General features: G+C 52.1%; 2 protein-coding genes across 4 annotated transcripts in view; one reads left to right on the plus strand and one right to left on the minus strand.

Moving 5' to 3' along the window:
• The window catches only part of Setd1b (SET domain containing 1B), a 25,022-nt gene extending 24,663 nt beyond the window's left edge, over positions 1-359 (minus strand). The window contains exon 1 of the mRNA XM_013350146.2: positions 74-359. The gene's annotated coding sequence lies outside the window, so the exon portion shown is untranslated. The remainder of the gene's footprint in view (positions 1-73) is intronic.
• A 97-nt stretch (positions 360-456) lies between these two features.
• Rhof (ras homolog family member F, filopodia associated) overlaps positions 457-22,769 on the plus strand; it is a 24,355-nt gene continuing 2,042 nt past the window's right edge. Inside the window, exons 1-9 of one of the 3 annotated variants that reach the window (XM_026784245.1) lie at positions 457-1,721; positions 2,506-2,608; positions 2,730-2,753; positions 4,396-4,505; positions 6,710-8,184; positions 8,653-10,634; positions 10,910-10,997; positions 22,072-22,181; positions 22,262-22,396. In XM_026784245.1, coding sequence (XP_026640046.1) covers positions 10,236-10,634; positions 10,910-10,997; positions 22,072-22,181; positions 22,262-22,396 — 732 coding nt within the window. In that variant the 5' untranslated portion in view covers positions 457-1,721; positions 2,506-2,608; positions 2,730-2,753; ... (1 more) ...; positions 6,710-8,184; positions 8,653-10,235. Of the gene's footprint in view, positions 2,609-2,729; positions 2,754-4,395; positions 4,506-6,709; positions 8,185-8,652; positions 10,635-10,909; positions 10,998-22,071; positions 22,182-22,261; positions 22,397-22,769 lie in introns of all 3 variants that reach the window. The other 2 variants (XM_026784244.1, XM_005344427.3) reach the window with 2 other exon arrangements.

A 22,769-nucleotide genomic window follows, 5' to 3' on the forward strand; every position in this document is an offset into this window, starting at 1 on the left:
GGGGCGGGGGCCGGGGGCTAGGGCCGCCCGGCTGTTCTAGCCTCGGCCTCTCTCCCTCCCCAGCCGTGCTTACATCCCCGCCGGGCGCCGGCCTCCCTGCGCCGCCAGCCAGTACATGGTGTCCCCCGCGGGAGCCGAGGCCGGGGCGGCCGGACCAGGGGCCGGGATGGGGGGGACGCCGCCTTAGCGGCTGCCGGGCCCCGGGCTGTCGCTGCCCTTGCTGCCGCTGCCGCCGCTGCTGCTGCCGCTGCTGCTCCTGCTGCTGCCCGGGAGGCGGCTGGCGGCGGAGGCTCGGCTCCCAGTAGCCGCACATCCCACAATACACCGCTAAGGAGCCCGACCCGAGCGCTCACCCTCCTCCTCTTCCTCCTCCTCCTCCTCTTCCTCCTCCCCTCGCCTTCCTCGCCGCTTCCCCAGGCACTCTCCCGGCGGCGGCAGCTGCGCCGCCAAAGCCCCGGGCCCCAGCGGCCCCCCACCCCTCACTCGCGCGCTCCCACACTGCCTCCCCCCCCTCCCCGGGGGGAAGGCCTTTTAATTTATTTATTCTGCTGGGACTGAGGTGGGGGGCTTAGCTGGCAGGGGATAGGGGGGTCTCTTCGGCCTTCTACCTCCCGCGGCTGGGGCTACCCTTCCAGCTACCGGGCACTTCACGGCGTGCGCCCCCGGGGCCTCCCAAACTGTTTCCAAACTGCCCAGACCGGAGGTGGGCGCGTGGAGACTCGGCTAAAGGGCTGGGTTTGGAGGGGGGCGATTGTGTGTTTGAATACTAGGAGCCTGGGGAGGCAGACGTCGACCCCAAACGAGTTGCAATCGAGGTATCTCCGAACCCGCTTCCTCTTCGGCCCGCACACCCCCTCCCTCCCTGGAGCAGTACTGGGGAGGGGAAACCAAGATTTGGAACCACATTAGCCTTCACATTCCTGGGAGGATACAGCCCTCGCCTGGACGTGGAAGATAGCTTTTTTCTCTCTCTCTTTTTTCCTTTCTGTTTTTATTTTTGGAGGGGAGCGCCCAGTAATTGTCCTGAACACATGCTTCTTCCTCCAGGCACCAGCGACAGAGAGTCCCCTTTTTTGCATTTATCATTTTCCTTCCCCTTTCTTTATTAAAGGTCCGGGAGTGGCGGCGGCCAATCAGCGCTCGGCTTCCATTTTGTGAGTTCAACTAGGAGGCTTCCCCGGCTTCGCGTGGATATGTTTGCAGACCCCTCGGTCTCTCTTCTCGGACTGCCGACACGAAGCAGCCGCCTCGCTGGGGCTTCGTGGTGGTGTATTTCATATTGGGGCTCTTTTCGGGGTTTGTAATTTGGCCGTGGGTAGGTAATTGGCTGGAGCAGGGCGGCAGGGCGCGGCAACCAATCAGCACACGGCTTCTATAGGGCTTGAGTTATTAGACGCTGATCTCAAAACATCCTTCATCAGACTCCAAGGAGAGGCCAACAGATGAGGGGAGCCATTTTTCTGCAATGGAATTAAATGGCCAAGTGGGTTTTTCCTTTGTTGCAAATGGGGAATGCTTTTCCTTTGACTCCACCATCCAGTTCAGGACGCCTGAATGTGTTTAACATTTGCCAAAGGACTCACACTTGGAAGAATGAAGAAGACCTTTTAAAAAGATCTGGATTTTTCCTTATGATTTGGAATCCATCTTTGTCTTGTATAACTAGGTCATAGCACACTATTAATGTCAGCAGTTAACAGTTTTGAATTCAAAAAACCTAAGTAAATGACATATTTAATTTTTTTCCTCTTTTTTCTTGGGTGGGTGGGGGGAGAGCTTGGAGCTGTCTTAATCTGTATTCTCTTGACTGAACAATAAATTTTTAAATATAATTTCCTCTATTAAACACTTAACCTGGTCATCTTATTAACTACTTTTTAACAAGGTAATGTTTTAAATGTATAGTTGGAGTAGCGAAATGGCAGCAACAAAAAAATTGTGAGCTGTTACTGTTAAATTTTCTAAAAACCTTTTACATTGTAAGTACCCAATCCATTCTGTCCTTCCTGCACTGCAGTTTTCATGTTACTGTCGCCTGAAATGTCCTGAATTTTCGGAATATTCATCTGCATGTATGTCTTTGTCTCTGTCTGATGTAAGTCAGTTAAAATGCTTTTAAACGTTTGCTTTTATAAAGCTACGGTTTTTAGTTCAAGCTTTTTGAAAAATGTTTACAGCAATAGATGCTGCTCCGATTTCTTCCCAGTAACTCGTACACTTTCTTTGAAAATCGATCTATTTTGAAGAAAAACAGCTGTTTTTCTCGACTGGGGGGGGGGGGACGACTGAGAAAGGAAGTCTTTCTTTACAAAGACTCAAAGCCGTCACTGAAAACTAGATTAAAACTGGAAAACAAGTCCTAGCTGGTGCAAGCCAAACACCTACTTTAACCCGGTGCTATTTTCTCTGGTGGTTGGGATGGCTGGTGAGCTGTTTTGCCTTTTGTTTGATTTGACCGTGTTTTCGCCTTTTGTTTCTTAATGATCACACCATTGCTAAATCCAGAGCAGTAAACAGTCCACAGCGAAGCCGCCTTTTTGCCAGCCCAACCCTGGAAAGTTTGCAGTCGTGGAAGGAGCAGAAAATACTGAGTGTAACTTACAAAAAGGTAACAACAAAAGAACACCATTTCCCCAGATTTTTTTTCCCAACTAAATAACCAAAACAACAACAAAACCTTTCTTTTCATAATAACAACTCCAAAAACACCGCCCAATTTTTTCTTCTAGACTCCATGGCACCGGGCTGAGCGGGTAAGTAAAAAAACTAAAATAATTTTTAAAAAAAATTAACTGCCTTTGCCCCCTTCGAGGAACTCTTGATTGAGCAGGCCATGGGCTGTAGGTGATGGGAGCTGAGGTTTCTGGAGCTTTGAGTTTAGCAACCGGTGACAGTGGGCGGGTGAGGGGACAAAGACTCTCCAGACCCCTTTGCCTCTTCTGCCCCAAAGGCGAAGGGAGCATCTCCCCAGTACCCTGGGACATCCATGGAGCTGTCTGCGATAGTCCCTTTGGCTCGCCTCAGGTCTGAACCTTGGTGGCAGAGAAGAAATTGAAGTGCTTTGGAGATGGAGGGGCTGAAAGAGCGAGGAAACCATCCCACCCATCCTAAGGTTTCGTTCCCATTTGATGGTGCGGTTTCTGCACCCTTAAATCAGCTTTTCGGGGCTCCGGGGCTCGCCTGCTCTTCCAAAGAGAAAAAGGACAAAAGGCCGGCGTCCATGTTGGCACCATGACGCAGCATCTCTCCCGCCTGCAGCCGGGCGCTGCCTGTCCTCCCGGCCGCGCTCGCTCCTCCCTCCCAAACATGAGTTTTATTTTCAGGTTTTGAGCCGAGCCGCAGGCTGGGTCGGGTTGGGGCCAAGGCTGGGGCCGCCCGGCTGCTCAAGGCTGCGGTGGCTAATGGCGGCCGGCTCTCCTCCTTCCTTCCGCCATTGTCTTTCCCCGGTTGTCGCTGGGAGGCAGTCCCGGGTCCTAAGAGCCTGCAAGGCAAGGCACCCGGGATGCTGGTGACGGGTCTCTGGGGGCCTTGGGCCTCCGGGGCGTCGCGTACAACAGTTCCCGCACTCGCCCACCCACCCCACCCCGCCCGCCTGCCTGCCTCCGGGTGAGGCGTGCGACTCCCGCAGTGGCGGCCGCGGGAGGAGCCGGAGCAGGGCAGGGCGATCCGCTGGAGGCGGGTTGAGGACCCTGATCTCCGCTGAAGCCCCGGACTCCATGGCCCAGGAGGGCACGAGGCCTCGCTCTGGCTGCTGTCCCTCCTGTTCTGCCTCGAAACAGAAGCCAAGTAGCCAAGGGCTAAGAGGCTGTCCAAGCCTCTCTTCACTGCCCACTCGGCTTCAGGAGACCCCCCCCCGTCTCCCCCAGTTGTTCTTTGATAGCCGAGCCGGAGGGGCGGGTCTCCCCTTTTGTCCCCCCACTTTGGGATAGAGGCCCATGCGGTGCCTGAGTCCCTTCACTTGGTCGCCAGGGGCTCAGCCTCCAACCCAGCTCTGCGGGTTGGAGGTGTGTGTGTTGGAGGAGGGGGGCGGTTGGGGCCTGGGAAAGCCGATTGGGCCTCCCCCTCGGGAACCCCCCCCTCCCGTGACAGTGCCCGAGGGTAAAGCCTTAGATCTCAGCCTTCCTGGGGGAGGGGATGCGGACAGGGCGGGCCTTTGGAAATGCAGATGAGCCGTCTCCTGCTGCTCGTCGCCCGGGCTGAACCTTAGTGACTCAGCCACCCCCACCCCACCCCCACCCATTCCAGAGTGAGGGCTGCCTTGTCAGCTGGAAAAGGGGGGGCAGCACTTCTGAGGCTCCCTTTCTATCTAGTAGACCCTGTTGGTTTGCATTTGGCCGATCCATTCTCTGACCTACAAACTGTGGGACTGCCCTAACAGATCGTCCGAATTCACAGGTCTTGCCCGGAGCCCAGAGCAATGTCTCGGTTCTCCCCACAGTAGACAATCCTTGCCTCCTCTGGACATCTGGAACAGGCCTAATTTGACTGACAGCTTGCCCACTAAGGTAGGTAAGAGCCCTTTTCCCAAGTTGAGAGAACTATATCAGGGGGCTTTGGCCTGCGGCCTTCGAAGGGCGGGTTGGGATCCCCAAACTCGCTGGGCTGGTTCAGCAGCCCCTCCCCCACGCTGATGTGGCGGTTGTGTCTGTGTGTGAAATGGGCGGCCTGCTGGGTCCATCCAGCCCCGCCTGTCAACCTCTGTTGTCAGGCGTTTAGGGCGGGCGATTCTCTGCCGAATTTAGCAACTTACTAGAGCAGGAGGACTACGAAGTATTTCCCAGCGATGTGTTTTATGGTGGGTGGGAGGGTCCTGGAAGCTTCTGAAGGCATTGACTGCTGCCAGGCTTGCCGGTGGTGCCTCAGCCATTTCTCCTGAGCCCCATTAGGGTGGCCAAATGAGCCACCCTGATGTCTGGCTTGTTGGCTAGACAAAGAACCAAAAAACCTGAAATCTTAGGCAACCTTCCCAGAGAAAAGGTTTCCTTGACTTTCCTGGATTCTCACAGTGGCCTTCTAGCTCCCAACAAGGCCAGGTTGCGGTAGCCTGGCTTCTAGAACCGTACAAAGCTGGCTGTGAAGCAGACAGGCTTTTTACGAGTGTTTACCGTGCATACTCAACACGGTCTGCGAGCCGTCTCCTTAGCTGCAAAAATTAGGCAGGTATCCTAAGTCAGAAGGGGAACTCATTTAACCTCACTGTGCCTGGCTCGTACGTGTCTCATTCAGAAGGTGCATCTAAGAATTAGCGCTTCTCACAGGGTCCCAGGCACTGCCAGTTTTCCAGACTTTGCCTGCTAGGTAACACCTGGGATATTCTCCATCTGTGTAGCTCCAGTTGGCTAGCCCTCCTCCGGCCCAGGAAACTTCACAGCTGAAAGTGGTGTGGCCCTTGATCTCTGACCCCTACCCCCCCCCCCCAAGAGTGCTCCTAGTTAGCTGTTACTTTGATGAGCCTTTTGGCTACAGGTGCTCCCCCTGTTTTGGCCTAAGCTTCCAGCTTCTTCCCCTTGTTCGTCACCCCCACAGTGAGTACTGGAGTGTGGCTTGGGGAGCCTGGCAGGCTTCACGGAGGGGTCGTTGAAGGCAGGTTAGTGCCCAGTCGGGGCATGATTGAAGCCTGGCAGCTGTGAGCTAGTGACCTTGGACCAGCGCTGCCGTCCCGTTCCATCCCCCTCCCTTCCCACCCCCGTAAAAGGATCATAACTGCTGGAAAAGGTTGATGGGAGGATTAATGGCGATTAAGGGGGCCGCACTCCTGCTCCGGCCTCCCTTACGACAGGGATTGTTGCTGGGAGTGGCTGCGTGGGTGGGGGCTGGGCTGTGTCTTGGGCTCCTCCCCGCCAGCCCACTTCCTTAAGCACGTGCCGGAGCCTCCAGGCAAAGGAGAAAGAAAACTGGCTCTGCTTGGGAAGGCGGCCAGCTGTTTTTCTTTCAGTGCAGTTTTAGTCCGAGCTGTTCCAGGTTCAGTGGGCTGTTCTGTAGTGGGTCACGATTTTTCAGGGTTACCCACTAGTGACCCCAAGAAAAGAAACAGCTCACCCAAGGTTCTGAGGCCACGACAGACAGGGTTCCAGGTTATCTTGGGTTTTCAGCCCAGAGCCTGGGCCCCTGACAACCCCCTTGCTCAGCTGTCTGGGCTATTTTAGGCACCCTCCCGTTCCAGCTGTCTGCTGCCATCACTGTCAGAGAGCTGATAGCGAGGAACCAGAGTGGTCTGTGGCTCCCGCCTGTCCAGAGGGCCAGGCTTCCAGCTCTGGGTGAGCTTGCTTTGTGCTGGGAGGGCTGAACTCTTTGCCCCAGTGGGAAAAGGCAGGAAAAGCACTTTCTAAGTTGATTGGGTTGATACGGACCTTGTAAGCCACTTGGTCCTTCTAAGGGACCTGCTTTTCTGGCTAGAGTCCTTGGGTCTGGGGTCTTTATCTCCTCCAGCCTCAGACTAAGTAATTGACTAAATCGCGCTGTGTCAGCTGTACCCTGGAGGGCTGTAGACTTTGGGGAACAATTAGGTGCTAAACTGTGTGGTGTGAATCTTGAAAGGGAAAGACAGAAGTGACAGGGCCAACTTGGCAACCCATTTCCACCTCAGGCTCTTTCACCTCCGGTTTTTCTTTCTTTCTCTCTCTCTCTCTCTCTCTCTCTCCCTTTCTCCCTCTCTCCCTCTCTCCCTCTCTCCCTCTCCCCCCACCCCTTATCACCTCCTGGCCAGTAGGGTGGAGCAGTTTGTACCGCTGTTGTTCCTGGCCTTGAGGGCTGCCCCGCCTACTGGTCACCCACTGAGCTTGGGGCGGGGCTGCTTTGGCCTGCTGAGAGAGGGCCACGCCAGCGGAAGGACTGCCTGAGCTGGGAGGTGGCTGGACTAGCTTCACTACAGACTCCAGCGTCCCCGCCCCTTCCGTCTCCTCCACCTGGCCTGGAGCCCTCGTTTGGAATATGACCTTTTAGACACTCTAGGTGGAGACAGTAGTGAAGATGGCTAGGAACACCCCACCATCACCTGCCCCCAGTGTTTTCGCAGACTGTTCTGTGCTCTCAGGCAAGTTACTGCGGGTGGAAAGGAGGAGGGGAAGTCGAACAACCGTGTGGACTATTTCTAACAGAAGAGGGGCTTGCCATGTCCCGGCTAGTCCTCTTGACAGGCTGGAACCACAATCCTTTGTGCCCAACTTAAGCCGTTTTTCTAGCCTGGCCTCTAGAAATGACTTGCCCATCCTCCTCTGGTTCCTGAGAGCTGTTAGGCAGCTGGGGCCTGGAGGAAGACTGCCTAGCCCGGAGGCTAAGATAGCACCCCTTGGCACCTTGGCTTCACACCCCCCACCCCTTTATCTGTTAAGTAGAACCTGAGTCTTTATCTCTCACTGCTATTGATACCATCTACATTTGGATAGCTAAATAATTGATTTATGGGGCCTCAGAGTAGGGGAGTGGTGCCCACAGCCTCTCCCATCCAAATTTGTACTTTGCCCTGAAAGACTGAAGGTACCCTGCCTCTGCTGTCCTTGACTCATTTTCCTGTTGGTCTCTGTGGCTTAGTCTTCTCTGAGACCATCCTGTGGCTCCCTGAGGGGTTTTGTGGCAAGAAGCAACTGAAGGAATCTCTCCCTCTCCTGCACTTTCCAGGAATTCCTGGAGAATCAGAGTGACCCAGGGCCCCCAGAACATTGCTGGTGAGGGAATAAGCCACCCTGTGTGGGTGAGTGAGTCTTATCTCCTCAGCTAGACTGGCCTGGCCTGGCCTGACCTCTGAGGAGGCTCTAAACAGCAGCTGGCTGGAATCCTGGGTATTTTTAGCTACACAGATCCAGCCCCACCATCACCATGAGAGCTGGGTCCAAATCCAGCACTTCAGGCCTGCTAGTCCTGGGGTTCTGCCAGCCTCCTGTTGAAGCTGGGGTGGGTGGGTAGGGCAGGCTGGAACCAGTAGCGGCGTGTACCCTGAACCTACCTGAGCCAGAATCATTCGCTTTCAGTAACTTCCTCTCTGAGGCCTCCTGCAGACTTGCTCTGAGGATGGAGAGTGCAGACACAGGTCTCGGGGATCTGTGGAAAGTCGGGAGCCCTCTCTTGGCTATATGTAGCAGAACAAGCACTTTTTCCTTCTAAGTGAATTTTCTCCCCTGGCACATGTAGCCAGCCAGCCTCCCTGGCTCTGGACCAAGCCCGAAGAAACCTGGAATCCTTGCAAAGGTAAGTGGGTCCCAACGCCCTCCGAGCCATCCCCCTTTGTGCTCCACCCTGGAGTGGCCTGCTCTATGTTCTCTGGGAACCTTGCCTTTGGCATGCTGTCCCTCCTTTTTTTTTTTTTGATTTTCGAGACAGGGTTTCTCCGTAGCTTTTTGGTTCCTGTTCTGGAACTAGCTCTTGTAGACCAGGCTGGTCTCGAACTCACAGAGATCCACCTGCCTCTACCTCCCGAGTGCTGGGATTAAAGGCGTGCGCCACCATCGCCCGGCTTTGTCTCTCCTTTTTTTGTTTTGGTTGTTTGTTTGCTTTTTGAGACACTATTCTTCCGTAGCTTTGTGGCCTGTCCTGAAACTAGCTCTTGTAGACCAGCCTGGCCTTGAACTCAGAGGTCTACCTGCCTCTGCCTCCCAGGGGCTGGGATTAGAGATGTGTGCCACCACTGCCAAGGTTCTTTTTTTTTTTTTTTTTAAGCATCCTCAAAGGGCCTAAGATAGCTGCAGCCCTTCCTCCCTTGCCTGGTTTTGACAGGAATCATCTGTTGACTCTTTGTAGCCAGCCCTCCTTCCGCTTCAACCAACAGTCAGGCCCTCCCTGATGTAACTGTTACCTTGACAACCCCTTGGGCCTGTTTCCCCCTCACCACTGAAACCTGAAGAGGGTTTTCAAGCTACAGTACATTTGCCCAAGTTGGGCACCGCTTCTGCTTCCATTGGCAGATCTTCTGCCCAACTGTACCCAATATAACAAACACAGCCTTCCCTGGTCCCTTAGCTGATCTCACTGGTGCTGGGAACTCCTGTCAAACTGCTTCCTCCAGACTGTGCCTCCCCCACAGGCAGGAACATGGTTTCTTCTCAATAAACAAGTTGTAAGAAAGGAATGAACGACTTGCTGAATTTTTGTCTAAGGGGTCCTCCTTGATCCAGTGACAAGAGGCCTCTGCCCTAAAGCTGGAGGTTGATTCAGGTTTCCACTCTCCCGGTCCATGTTGGCTTTTGAGTTTCCACGAGCGGTCGCTGCTGCCCTCTGGTGGTAGGGCTTTGCCTTGTGTCTCCTGGAGGAAAGGGGAGGGGGCGGGGAAAACGAGAAGAAACCCTGACATTTATGGAACCTCCCGGGTCGGTAGTTTACTCCACAAAGCGAAATTTCCTGAGTGCTTGCGGAGAACTTGCAAATTAGGTATCTTCTGGGTGGGGAGGGTCAAGAAGATCCCTGAGCCCTGCCAAACTCCAGCTTGGAGGTTCGCGCTCATGCTGGCAGGCTGCAAGGATCCCACTCCCTGACCACTGGCCTGCTTGGGAAGTAGATCCTCAGCTCATAGTAACGGGAAAATGTCACAGTGACATCAGCCAACTGTATCGCTAGTACTTGTTTGTATTAAGCACTCGGCCAAGAGCTACTTGAATGGTGATGGGAGTGGAATTCCTGGGGTGAAAGACACGGAGCCAGAGGACACCAGAACGCTTCTTGGTGGAGATGGGGACTATAGGTTTCCAAAGTTTACGGAAGGGCCAGGTGCTCTCGACCTGTCAGAGTCACAACAGTGTCACTTGGGTTCACCCCTCTGAGCCTTGCTCGATACTGCCTATGTATTTTAAGTCAGTCCTGGAAATAGGCTGCTCACTGGAAGTCACTGCAGAAGGCGTTTCCCGGCAGGGGGCGCTACAGTTCCACGGTGCGGGTCAACAGAACACCCGAGTAGGGACGGGAAGAGAGCAGAATTCCTGTATTCCCACACTGACGAGGGCCAGGCGCAAACTATGTGGACACACACAACTTACGTTCTGGTGTCTTCTCGGGAACGAGCCGAGGGACTACAACCCAGAGGAAAACAGGCCACACTGGCAGACTAGCTGCAAGGGCTGGATGCGAACCTGGCTGCCTGGTACAGCCCCCAATTAAGGAGTCTACTTGAGGGGGGGGGGGGTGAAGCTGACCAATCAAAGAGTCCTCGCTAGGAGGCGGAGCCTGCCAATCAAGGGCTGTCGGTGTGAAGAGGCAGAAACCACGAATGTAACAGAGCTGGGGGTGTGCAGGCACACGTGGTGAAGGGGATGCGCTGCGCTTGCGGTTCAGCATCCGGTTCCTCCGTTTTTTTCGTTTCCCCGGGGACTAAGAGACAAACACCCAGGGCTGGGAACATAGCAGAGAGTAATTGTGGCAACGAGGGGAACCCGGGAGGCTGCCTGGCAGAGGTGGCCACAGCTGCCCGAGGGCGGAGCCTCGTGGCCCCGCCCTGCAGTCCCGCCCCCGCCCTGTCGCTCAACTGGGCTCTGGCCAGAGCTCAGCATCCAGCGCGCTGCGGGCTCCCGGCTATGGACGCCCCAGGTGCCCCGGTCCCAGCCGCTGCCCCCAGCTCCGCAAGGAAGGAGCTGAAGATAGTGATCGTGGGTGATGGTGGCTGCGGCAAGACGTCGCTGCTTATGGTGTATTGCCAAGGCTCCTTTCCCGAGGTGAGGCCCGGTAGGTGGCAGGAGGGGTGAGGATGGGCTTAGGACCGCGGGGAACAAGGGGGTATTCTCCAGCCAGGATCAAGGCCCAGAGTTTAGACCTTGGAGTCCTGGGTGTCTCCTTCAGGCAGCCCTTCAAGAATTCCCGGGCTGAGCCCAGTGGTTTGCCAGGTCTGAGCTGGATGGAGTGAGTGATAGTGTTAGACAGTTGTGGGGGAGGGATCTGTCTGGTCCGCCTTTACATCCCTTAAAGGATCAACCCGACCCCTCTCTCACAGCACTATGCCCCATCGGTGTTTGAGAAGTACACGGCCAGTGTGACTGTGGGCAACAAGGAGGTGACCCTGAACCTCTACGACACAGCTGGTAAGTGCACCAGAGCCCAAAGGGTCCCCTTGGTCATCCCCAAGGGTTTCCCCTGCCTTCTTGGGGCATTCCCTTCCTGACACCCTACCATGCCAAAAGGTCTCTGTAGTATGTTGGCTAGCTGGGAGGCCCTGCAAGCCAAAAGGACCTCTGCCATCTCAGCTTTAAGAGGTGGATAATAGGTTGAGGTGAACTCTGAGCCACCCCCTCCCCCCAAAGCTATGTTCTGTTCTGCAGCCTTGTTCCTCTCCTGTGGTTCTACAAAACGTGGGCTGTACTTCTACCTCCTAGGGTTGCAGAATTCCTTACTTACTGTGGTCTTTGATTGAGTCCCCTGGGGCTTGGATTCCAATGGGCTGTGTTTCTGGGCCCTGTAGTTTTAGGTTAGCAAGCTCTAGAACTCAGCTGTGACTCCAGGAGTCTATGGCTGGCTTGTCTGTGTTGAGACCCCAAGGTCCTGTGTCCCTGACTTCTGGGATCCTAGGGCTACAATCCATTTTGTGTTTTCTTGGTTTTTCTGTGAAAAAACAGACAACTTTAGGAAAGAACCTAAGGTCTAAGAATTGGGTCAAAATAAGTTACTACTGCCAGCCCCTCAAAGAGTGGACTTCTGCTCATAGTCCATGAATACTAGGGTTCCCTTTGGGGTGCCATGAGCATTTACAGGATAAAGGTTGAACCAGGTGGAGCCTCACCCATCTTGGTGACTCAGTGTCTAGTGACTGAGTGGAACCACGTCACTGTCACTGAGAGCCCCTTCCCTGCTAGTCTATCCCTGTGTGTGTGAGGTAAAGTCTCAGGTCTTAAATGGAGTCTAAATCCAGGCATTCTCCCCACCCCACCACCACCTGGAGAAGATCAAGGGGGGCCTATTCTCGCCCCAGACTACCTCATTCCTGTAGTAGGTTCTATTGGATACTTCCAGCTCCTCTGAGTGGCCCCCTGAGGCTCTCTGCCCTCCCTCTCCTCCAACCCCAGGTGTGTGAGGAAGGAATTCTGAGGTGTGGCTCCAAGAGCAGTAAAAGTCTATCTGGGAGACTTACTTTCACAGGCCTCTGATCCGGGAGCCAGGGAGGGGCAGGCCCATTGACCATACTTTGGGGGAAGTACTGCTTGAGCAGAAGTATTGCGCGCCTCCCCACAGTTCCAGGAGAGGCTGGGAAGTCTGTTTTTTTCCTCCCTCTGCCATCAGTCTTTCCTGTCACATCCCAAAGTTCCTTGTTTGGGACTGTTTCCCCTATCAGACCAGAGTGGAGGCCATTCTGGGCATTTTCTGGAAAAAGGAAGATGCCCAAAGTACATGTCAGGTGAGAGTGTCATCTAGAGGGTTCCAAATGCAGCTGCACGGGGATGGAGGTAGAGCCCAGGGGCTGTCCTCCGGAAGGCTGAAATGATGCTACAGTACGCTGATTATGTCTGCAACTTTCTGTACCTACTTGGAGCCAGACCAGGACTCTGACTTGGTTCTACTTAGTTGTGACATTGGGGGCATCAGAGTCTCATTTTCCTCATCCTTAACCAGAGCTGAAATAGCCAAAAGAGTGAGATAAAACTCATAGAAACAGCATTCAGCACAGCTGCTGGCTCTTGGGCGGCTCAGCAAATACTGATATGTATATGCTGAATATATATTGGTTTTTTGATACAAGGCTTTGAAGCCTGTCTTAGAACTAGCTCTTGTAGACCAGGCTGGCCTTGAACTCACAAAGATCCCCTTGCTTTTGCCACGTGAGTGCTGGGATTAAGGGCGTGTGCCACCACTGCCCAGCTTTTGCATATACTGTTATTTAGATTTCTTTTGTGCTAGGGCTGAAAAATCAGACCCTTGTGCATACTAAGTTCTACCATTGAACTACATCCCCAGTCCTGAGAGTTTGTTTGTTCAAGACAGGGTCTCTGTTCCTGGGGCTGGCCTCAGACATGCTTAGTAGCCCATGCTGCCCTCTAGTTCTCCAGCCTCCCTTCTAGCTGTCTGAGGTAGCCACACACACACACACACACACACTCATGGCTTCCGCTCCAGCTCCTACTGTAGGGTGTGGAGAGTCTAGCTACCCTCTCAAGGACTATCCACTGTACCTTTTCTGAGACAGGATTCCTAAGTCCTAGAGCTGTGTTGAAGAGTGGCATGTCATCTGTCACTCAAGAGTGACTGGGGAAATCCTAATGGCTAGAGGAAATTACCTGGCCAGTGAGCAGTGAGCATGAGGCTGGCTCATGCGTGTTCGCAGTGTTTGTCAGAAGGCTCTCGCAGTGGTGGTGGGATAAGTGAATTCATTATCGGGAAGATGAGTCAGCTCTACCTGTGGCTGGGTCTTGGGATACTGTGGGAAAAAGTGATGGCTAGTAACTGTCTAGACTGGAGAAAAGTGGAGGCGCCGGGGTGAGGGCAATGCCTGAGTTAGAAATGAGTCTGGAAAATGCCATAGAAAGCTCTTGAACTGGGGAGAGGGGCCTGCCTCCCCAGTCGGCAATAATCAGAGTTATGGAACAGGAATGACCCCAGAAAGCTAATTTTTTACCAAACCCCCGAATGGAATGATAGCCATGGGCAACGCTACGTCACTGCCCACGGGCCCCACATGTAAGGCCTGTCTGGCTCCTTGCTTCCATCCTGCGGAAGCAGAGACACCACAACCTTTACCAAGCTCAGAAGGTGGAGGGGGTGGGGCCCTAGCACTCAGAGCTCTAGTAGCCTCCCCTGAGCCCTGACATCTTCAGACAGGAAGCTGTGGTGAGGCCAGAAGGTTGCTAGGCAGAGGGGTGGTGTCATGGTGCAGTGGGGGTGTTTAGAAAACACCCAGAGAGGCTAATCTAGTCTTAGAGGGGCACAGAAGCACGGGGAGGTGTGTGAGAGAGAATAGGAAAATTGGGGGACAACAGCTGCTAAGCAAGGGGTCAAGACCAGAGGGGCATTATGGTCCTAGTGTCGGGACCACTCCAGCCTAGAGCCAGCCAAGTCAGGTACCATGGTCGCATGTCAGGACGGGACTTCCCTGTCTCTTCCTGTCCCTAGGGAGGGAAGGGGGCAGAGGGGCCCTAGCAAAGCCAGTAAGAGTGGGTTCCTCCTTCAGCAGCTTCCCCTTCTCATGCTGCCCACACCTCTAACCTATGCTTTGGTCAAAACGGGGTCACCTCCTGGCCTCCAGGAGATTCGGGGGTACTGTGTCTTGATGACATGCTAGTCTCCAACACAGCTCTAGGACTCAGGAACCCTGTGCCGGAAAAGGGACACGGTCAAGCGGGGAAAGCCCCATCCACAGGAAACGTCAGGTGGAGGGTCGGCCTCACTTCCACCTGCCTCAAAAACTGCTAGCTGAGGAGAAATGGGACTTCAGAGGAACTCTGGCCACAGCCCCGTTCCTCACTAGAGCCACAGCATGCTTAAGGAGATTATGGGCAGGTGACTTGGGCATCTTCATGGGCAAAACAGGAAAACAGACCAACCTAGTGGGTGGGAGATTCAGGGGTTAGAATTGCACCCATTAACCTACCTTGGAACTTTCTGCTTCAGTAGTAACTACAATAGCAGTGAGCAGTGGTTACACCTCTGCCCCCCCCCCCCCCCCCCGCCAAGTCCTTTTGTTTCCCAAGTCAGGGCAGAGCCTGTCACCCCTTTCCCAGGTAAGGGAATTAAGACTTAGGAAGGAAAGTGCTAGGCTCCAGAATGGAGGGTGTTTGGTACCTACCCTGCAGGGAAGATGCAGCAACAGAACCTAAATTCCTTTTCTTTTTTGTTTCTTGTTTTGTTTTTCAAGACAGCGTTCTCTGTGTAGCCCTGGCTGTCCATGAACTTGCTCTGTAGACCAGGCTGACCTCGAACTCACAGAGATCCACCTGTCTCTGCCTCTCGAGTGCTAGGTTTAAAGGCATGCGCCACCACTGCCCTGCTCGAATTCCTTGTGTTTATGAAAGGCCTAAGCTGAATCCTGAGAGAAGTCAGGTCAGACAGAATCAAGCCTGAGTAGGAAAGGGGGTCTAAGCTGGCTCCCCATTTCCTCACAAAGGCCTCTTTTTTCTTGAGATAGCTGCACCATTTTCCCTGTCAAACTTGCCAGGGCTTGGGTGCTGTCCTAATTTAGTGTTCCAGAAGCAACTTTGGAGGAAAAAGGGGCTTATTTTATTGATAGGCTATGGTCTGTCATTGCAGGAAGCCAATGCAGAAACTCAATAAACTAGTGGGGTTTGGTGGTGGTGGTGGGTTTTTATTTTGTTTTGTTTTTTTCAAGACTGGGTTTCTCTGTGTTACAGTCCTAGCTGTCCTGGAACTAGCTCTTGTAGACCAGGCTGGCCTCGAACTCACAGACATCAACCTGCCTCTGCCTCCCAAGTGCTGGGATTAAAGGCGTGTGCCACCACCGCCCGGTTTGAACCTGGGTCCTTTGGAAGAGCAACCAGTACACTTAACCACTAAGTCATCTCTCCAGCCCCCAAAATGAAGTTTTAAAACAGTGTTTTGACAGGATAAGCATTCAGAGAAAAGGGTTACTCTTACTAAGCATGGTGATCACGGTCATGAAGACTCCCTGCTTTTACAGCTCCAGTCACAGATAAGGAGGCTGAAGGTAGCTTCATTCCTACTGGGAAAAGGCTTCCTGGGGGACTCTGGGTGCTTTTAGAGTGTCTGGGCAGGCAGATGACCTTGATGGTGGGGACCAAGCTGTCTGGCACTGCCCAACTGTGACCTTGACAGGGAGCTCCCCTCAGCCATACCACCTGGGTGCTGCTTGGATTGTCTTGGGTCAGGAAGTGAAATGCCAAACTCACCAAAGGGCTGTGTGGGGACAGCTCTGGGCTTAGCTGTCTCCCTTCCCTCACTCAATTTTTATTGTGCTCACCTGGCTTCCCAGACTTGCAGTGGCCCCTACTTGGGGGTAGGAGACAAATGTCAGAAAAGTAATGTGACATCAGATAATAAGATGTATCTTAAAGCAAAGAGAAAAAGAAGGAGAAAGAAAACCCTTGTTAGGGGATAGAGGGACAGCAAGAGGCCATTGCTTCCAGGTGGTTGTGAAAGGTTTCCTGGAGGTGACATTTCTGCATAGAGAAATGAGAGAGAGAGAAAACCAGCCAGCTGCAAACTGTTAAGAGAACCTTCTGGAAGAGGGAACAGTAATGGCAGTGTGTGAACACTCTGAACACACTGTGGTTCCTCTTCCTCCAGCCCACAGCCACCGACTCCACCCTCGACTCTACCAGGTCCCTCTCTTTAATGTAGTGGTTGAGCTGCAGCTGCTCAGCCCAGCGCATCTCTCATCTTTGCTGCCAACGATTAGCTAGTATTTCCTGAATGTCTGCTGAGGGCCGGGAATGAAGGAGAGACATGGTCGGTCTCTGCCCTCACAGGGTGCCCTGCCTTCAGGTGAGAAAGTACACAACAGGTACGCATCTAAGGAACTTGTCTGGAACAAGTAGAATAGGACACGCTTGGAAGTCATGCTGAGAGCAGGGAGGACCTGTCAGAGGAGGTGTCCGAACCCACAGCAGTCGGCATGCAGGGAAAACCGCGGTACCTGGCCCTCATTTTGTAAACCGTTCATGGAACCCTATAGACAAAATTTTGGAAGAGAATGAGTGTGTTTCTTGTATCAGAGTTATGCTCACCACCCCTAACCCCACCTACAACTTAGAGGCCCAGAGCCTGTCTTTACACAATACAAAATAAAAGCTGTTAATTCGTATTAATTCCACTTAGAAGGTTTGGGGTTGCTTCCTAACTCAGTGGCTTTAGGCAAGTTGCTTCTCTTTTGTGAATCTCATCTGTATATGAATCTGAGTAGAGTCATCCCTCAGTACTCCCAAAGGATGGGTTCCAAGACCCTCATGCTACCCCCGTTGGTAATAAAATCCATTCAGATTCAACTTCAAGATCCTTAGAGAAAATGGTACAGCATCCATATGGCATACCTACACATACCCGTTTAGTTACCCTGGGTTCCTGAGGATACAGTATCAGTGCTATGTAAAGAGCTACTGCCTGTATTGTTTAGGGAAACGTGACAAGAGGTCTGTGTTTGTTCAGTACAGATACAGTGTCTCTTTCTTGAATGTTTCTTTTCTTTTTGTGTCTTTTGGTTTCTCTGTATAACAGTCCTGGATGTCCTGGAACTAGCTCTGTAGATCTCTACAGAGATCCGCCTGCCTCTGCCTCCCCAGAGCTGGGATTAAAGGTGTGCAGCCCAGCTCTTTCTCAAAGTTTCTAGCAGAAGTTGCTTCTGTGGAGAGGATCCAAAGATACTAGGTTGACTGTAGCTATACTTTCCCTTGGTTGTAATTAAGGGCATATATCTTTTAAGAATTATTTTTATGTCTGAGTGTTTACCTGCATGTGTGTATGTGCAGGACATGTGTATGTGCCTGGTGCCTACAGTGGTCAGAAGAGGGGATCAGATTCTCTGGAACTAGAGTTACAGATGACTGAGTCATGTGAGTGCTGGGCACAGAACTCGGGTTCTCTCCAAGAGTAGCAAGTATTTTCTTTATTTTAAATTAATGTTTAGTGTGTATGTATGTGTGCATGTGTGCGTGTGTGTGTGTGGTCATGGGTATGTATATGTGAGTGTTAGTACCTCTAGAATCTAGAAGAAGGCATTGGATCTCCAGGAGCTGGAGTTACAGGCAGTGATGTGCTGGGAACTGAACCCAGGTCCTCTGTAAGAGTAGCAAGTGCTCTTAGCCTTGGAAAGAATCCTTAGCGATGAATGGCAAACACTTAAACGAGGGGCTGGTGAGATAGCTCAGTGGTTAAGGGCACTTGTTGCTCTTATAAAGGGCCCAAGCTCAGTTCCCAGAACCCACGTGGCAGCTCACATCTGATGCTCTCTCCTAGCCTTTGTGGGCACTGCATGTACATGGTACACAGATGTACATGCAAGAAAAACATGGTATAACACACACATACATAAAATAAAAAATAAGTCTTAAATAAAAAAAGAAAAATTGTACACTGGGGTTGGAGAGATGGCTCAGCAGTTTAGAACGCTTACTTTGTACAGGAGTCAGTTCAGGTCTTCAGTACCCACGTAGTGGCTCACAGCCACCTGGGATTCCAGCTCCAGGTGATCGATATACACCCCAGGAACACACATGATGCACACACATATATCCGGGCAAAACATTCATATCTATTGTGATGCTCTGAATGAAAATGGCCCCCATAGCTTATATGTTTAAATGCTTGGTCCCCAGTTAGTAGGAGGTGTGGCCTTGTTGGACAGGGTGTGTCACTAAGGGTGGACTTTGAGGTTTCCAAAGTCCTCACTTGCAGATCAGATGTGCCCTTAGCTATCTCTCTAGCATCATACCTGCCATATGCTTCCCACCATGATAAGGAACTAAGCTTCTGAAAGTGTAAGCAAGCCCTCAATTAAATGTTTTCTTTTAAAAGTTGTCTTGGTTGCTTGGGCGCCAATGGTGCACACCTTTAATCCCAGCACTCTGGAGTCAGAGTTAGGCAGATCCCTGTGAGTTCAAGGCCAGGCTAGTCTAAGTAGTCAGATCCAGGACTGCCGTGGCTACATGATGGGACTTTGCCTCGGAAAAAAAGAAAAAGGAAGAAGCCATTGGTATTTTTAAAAGGATGGCATGGGGATGGGGACACTAGCAAGCAACAGACAGATCCAAGCTGTGCAGAGGGACAGACGCCCGCCTGGGGTGGCAATTAATCACTTGAAATGTAGTTAGCGAACCACGGAACTCAATTTTTTCTTGTTAATTAGTTGATATTCAAATAGTCACATAGGGCTGGAAGCTGGATACACAGGCCTAGAAAGGCACTGGCAGCCGGGCGGTGGTGGCGCACGCCTTTAATCCCAGCACTCGGGAGGCAGAGGCAGGCGGATCTCTGTGAGTTCGAGGCCAGCCTGGTCTACAAGAGCTAGTTCCAGGACAGGAACCAAAAAAAAAAAAAAAAAAAAAGACACTGGCAGAGATTTAGATAGAAGACTGCGCAGGGTTATATGTTGGGTAATATCCTGAGCCAGTGCCCTGATGCCCCACAAAGGGTGTCTCCTAGTTGTACTGGGGAAGAGAGGCCAAAGTCAAGCGCCCTTTCTCCCATGCTGAGGGGACCTGAAGGACAGCATGGGTATTTTTCCTGGCCCAGCTGTCATGATGGCTGGCACATACTGTTGATCCCATCCGTTAGAGGAATATTGGCTGGTGGCAGGCCCATGGGGCAGGTTTTATTTTCCATGCCCCTAATTGTATGGGCTCGTATGTGCCTGTAATGTCAACAAGACTTGGAAGTTAGAGGCAGGTGAGTCAGGAGTTCAGGACCAGCCTGTCTCAAAAACAACCCACATACATGCCACACACACACACACACACACACACACACACACACACACACACACACACACAAATACATGTTTAAAAAAAGTAAGGAAGGCAAGTCTGGTGGCACACGCCTTTAATCCCAGCACTTGGTGGGCAGAACGGGGGAGGATCTCTGAGTTTGAGGTCAGCCAAGGCTTACATAGTGAGACTGTCTTTTAAAGGAACGAAACAGAAAGACGGAGAGATGGCTTAGCGAATGAGAGCACTGACTGCTCTTTCAAAGGACCTGAGTTTTATTCCCAGCACCCACATGACAGACAGCTCACAGCAATCTGTAACTCCAGTCCCAGGGGATCTGATGCCCTCTCTTCTGGACTCCAATGACACCACATGCATGGCGCATAAACATATATTCAGGCAAGACAGTCATACCCATGAAATAAGTCAATTCGAAAAGTCGGGTGCTGCGGATTTAACCTGGGTGATTTCTGCAAGAAAGATTCTCCCAGCCAGTGCTGCACCAAGCCATCACTCCACTCCGGTCCCCAAAGTAAGTTCATTTAAAAAAAATTGTTTAGGTTTATGTGTATCAGTGTTTTGCCTCCTCTATGTGTGCGTGTGTCTTATTATTTATCAGAATAAAGTGTCAGGTCCCCTGAAACTGGAGTAGTGGGTAGCTGTGAGCCACCAGGTAGGTGCTGGGAACAGAACCTGGGTCCTCTGGAAGAGCAGCAAGTGTTCTTCACTGCTGAGCCATCTCTCCATCCCCAGTAAATCAATTAAGACAATTTTAAAAAATAGAAGGAATGAAAACCTAGCCACTAGGGTAAAGGTTAACTGACCCATCACGTAGAACTGCTGGGAGAGGGGAATCCATTTTCCCCGACAGAATGGCACTAGCTGTATCAACCCCTCCAGGATGGGCCTCGTTTGCAGAAGTTGAATAATATATAATAGATTCCAACGGGTTTTTTGTGTGCTTTTATTTGGTCACAGTTCAATTTTTGTTTTTTTGTTTTTTTAATTGTAGGGGCGTGGTGGTTTTCTTGGTTTTGGGGGTGTTGTTGTACTGGGTTTTTGCTCATTTTTTGAGAAAAGACTTAAAGTCATATGAATTGGAAGGGAAGATTATAACCAAAATATATTTAAATTTAAAACTTGTTTTAATGAAAAACATAAGCAGCAATTCTCAAATAACCAATAAAATTTTTCAAAATTGAAAAATAGAAAGAAAAATTAAAAGATGCCAATATTCCAGGTGGAGACTCAGGTTCCACAGGTGACTTATCTAAGTCACCCAGCAGGTGAGGGACGCAGCTGAAGTTTGAACTTGTGTCCTACCTGCCTATGGTGCCCATGACTTTAGAAGCTATGCTTTGGTGGAGCTCACTGAGGCCATAATACCAGGCAGGAGAGGGGGGAACCTGTGCCCTGTTACCAATGGGAGACCGAGCATGCATATCCTGAGTGCAGGCTGGCACCGCCCAGAAACATGGGGACAGGCTGGATGGGTGCCTCCTGGACTTCCATGTTCCTGTAGGAGATGGACATCACGTTTACATAGAGGCGGCTGAGGGTCACCAGTGAGTTCTAGGTATTCCTTCCTCACTGTGGGAGGTGATTCAAGGGGGTGTGTAATCCTGACGGTTTCCTGGACCAGGAAAAACCCACCTTTCTGGTGAAGTGGGTGAACTCTGACTTCACAACGGAACAATGACGGGGTTGGTGGGGCTTGCTGGGATTGGCGCCAGTACCAGGACAAGCAAGGGAAGGCTGTTCTGAGGCACCCTGCTAGGAGAGCAATGTGGGTAGCCTGCGTGCTGTTACTACAGGGTAACTGCAGAGACAGATCAAGCAAGTGAGCCAAACAAGAACACCGAAGCTCAGAAGGTTCTCTGGGTTCTCCCGTGCAGACTCTCTGGGAGTTTAAAACCGTTGGCAGAGAAATTTCCCATGGCTAGGCATGATGTATGCTGGTGCAGGTACGCCCAGGCGGAGGCAGGCAGATAGCTGTGCATTTGAGGCTAGCTTGGTCCACACAGCAAATTCCAGGTTAGCAAGGGCTGCACAGTAAGATCCTATGTCAAGCTGGGTTGTGGTGGCGCACGCCTTTAATCCCAGCACTCTGGAGGCAGAGGCAGGCGGATCTCTTGAGTTCAAGGCCAGCCTGGTCTACACGACGAGAGTTCCAGGACAGCCAGGGCTGCACAGAAACCCTGTCTCGAAAACCCAAGGGAAAAAAATGTCAAAAACAAAATAAATACAAATTTAAAAACTGAGTTACCTCCAATTTTTACAAAAGCAGAATGAGCCACACCTAGGCCCAGCTTCTAGGCTCTGATTGGACTGGGCCTATGGAGGGCTGTGTCTGGGACTCTCACGTGTCCCCTGGTGGGCACCAGGTGCAATGGAGCTAACTGCCCCATGAGATGTGGTGATAGATGTGTCTATTCCTAACATTAGCATTTGCAAGAATGGGCAGGAGGAATCCAGGCAGCTGCCCCAGAACCAAGGAGGCTGGAGCCAGCACATGCTTCTGGGCCTGGGAGACATCTGAATGGCAAAGACCCCAGATCCGAGTCCCAGGCTGGCAGGCAGGGGAGTACACCACCCTTGGCAGAAGGCTACAGCTTACAGTTCTCTGTTATCACTCCAGCCGAGCGCATGGCTTTGATGGCATACAATCTAGTCCCTCTCTCCCTGTCCTGTCCATTATATAAATGAGGAAATTAGGCCCTGCGCTCATCCCCCCACCAAAGCCCAGGGATTCATGTCTCTGATGCCCCTCTGCTTTCAGGGCAGGAAGACTATGATCGGCTGCGGCCCCTGTCCTACCAGAACACACACCTCGTTCTCATCTGCTATGACGTCATGAACCCCACCAGCTATGACAATGTCCTCATCAAGGTAAAGTCCTGCCTGCCACTGAGAGTTGGGGTAGCTCCAGGGTAGCCTCTGCCCTGATACCCTGCTTTCTCCCTCCTCAGTGGTTCCCTGAAGTAACACATTTCTGCCGAGGGACCCCCGTGGTTCTCATCGGCTGCAAGACAGACCTGAGGAAGGACAAGGAGCAGCTGCGGAAGCTCCGGGCAGCCCAGCTGGAGCCCATCACCTACACACAGGTGGGCCAGGGTCCCTGAACAACCATTGCCAGAAACCACCCAGGCCTTGGTCTTCTCAACTGGAAAGCCTTAGCAGGCTGTTGGAGAGCGGAAGCAAACAAAGGTCTAAGAGCCATCCAAAGTAATAATAATAATAATAATAATAATAATAATAAATAATAGTAAGGCGCACACCTTTGATCCCAGCACTCAGGAGGCAGAGGCAGGCAGATCTGAGCTTTTGAGGCCAGCTCAGTCTATGGGCTACACAGAGAAACCCTGTCTTGAAAAAACAAAACAAAGCCGGGCGATGGTGGCGCACGCCTTTAATCCCAGCACTCGGGAGGCAGAGGCAGGTGGATCTCTGTGAGTTTGAGACCAGCCTGGTCTACAG

This window comes from Microtus ochrogaster, chromosome 2, assembly GCF_000317375.1.
Source record: "Microtus ochrogaster isolate Prairie Vole_2 chromosome 2, MicOch1.0, whole genome shotgun sequence".
Classification (NCBI taxonomy): domain Eukaryota; kingdom Metazoa; phylum Chordata; class Mammalia; order Rodentia; family Cricetidae; genus Microtus; species Microtus ochrogaster.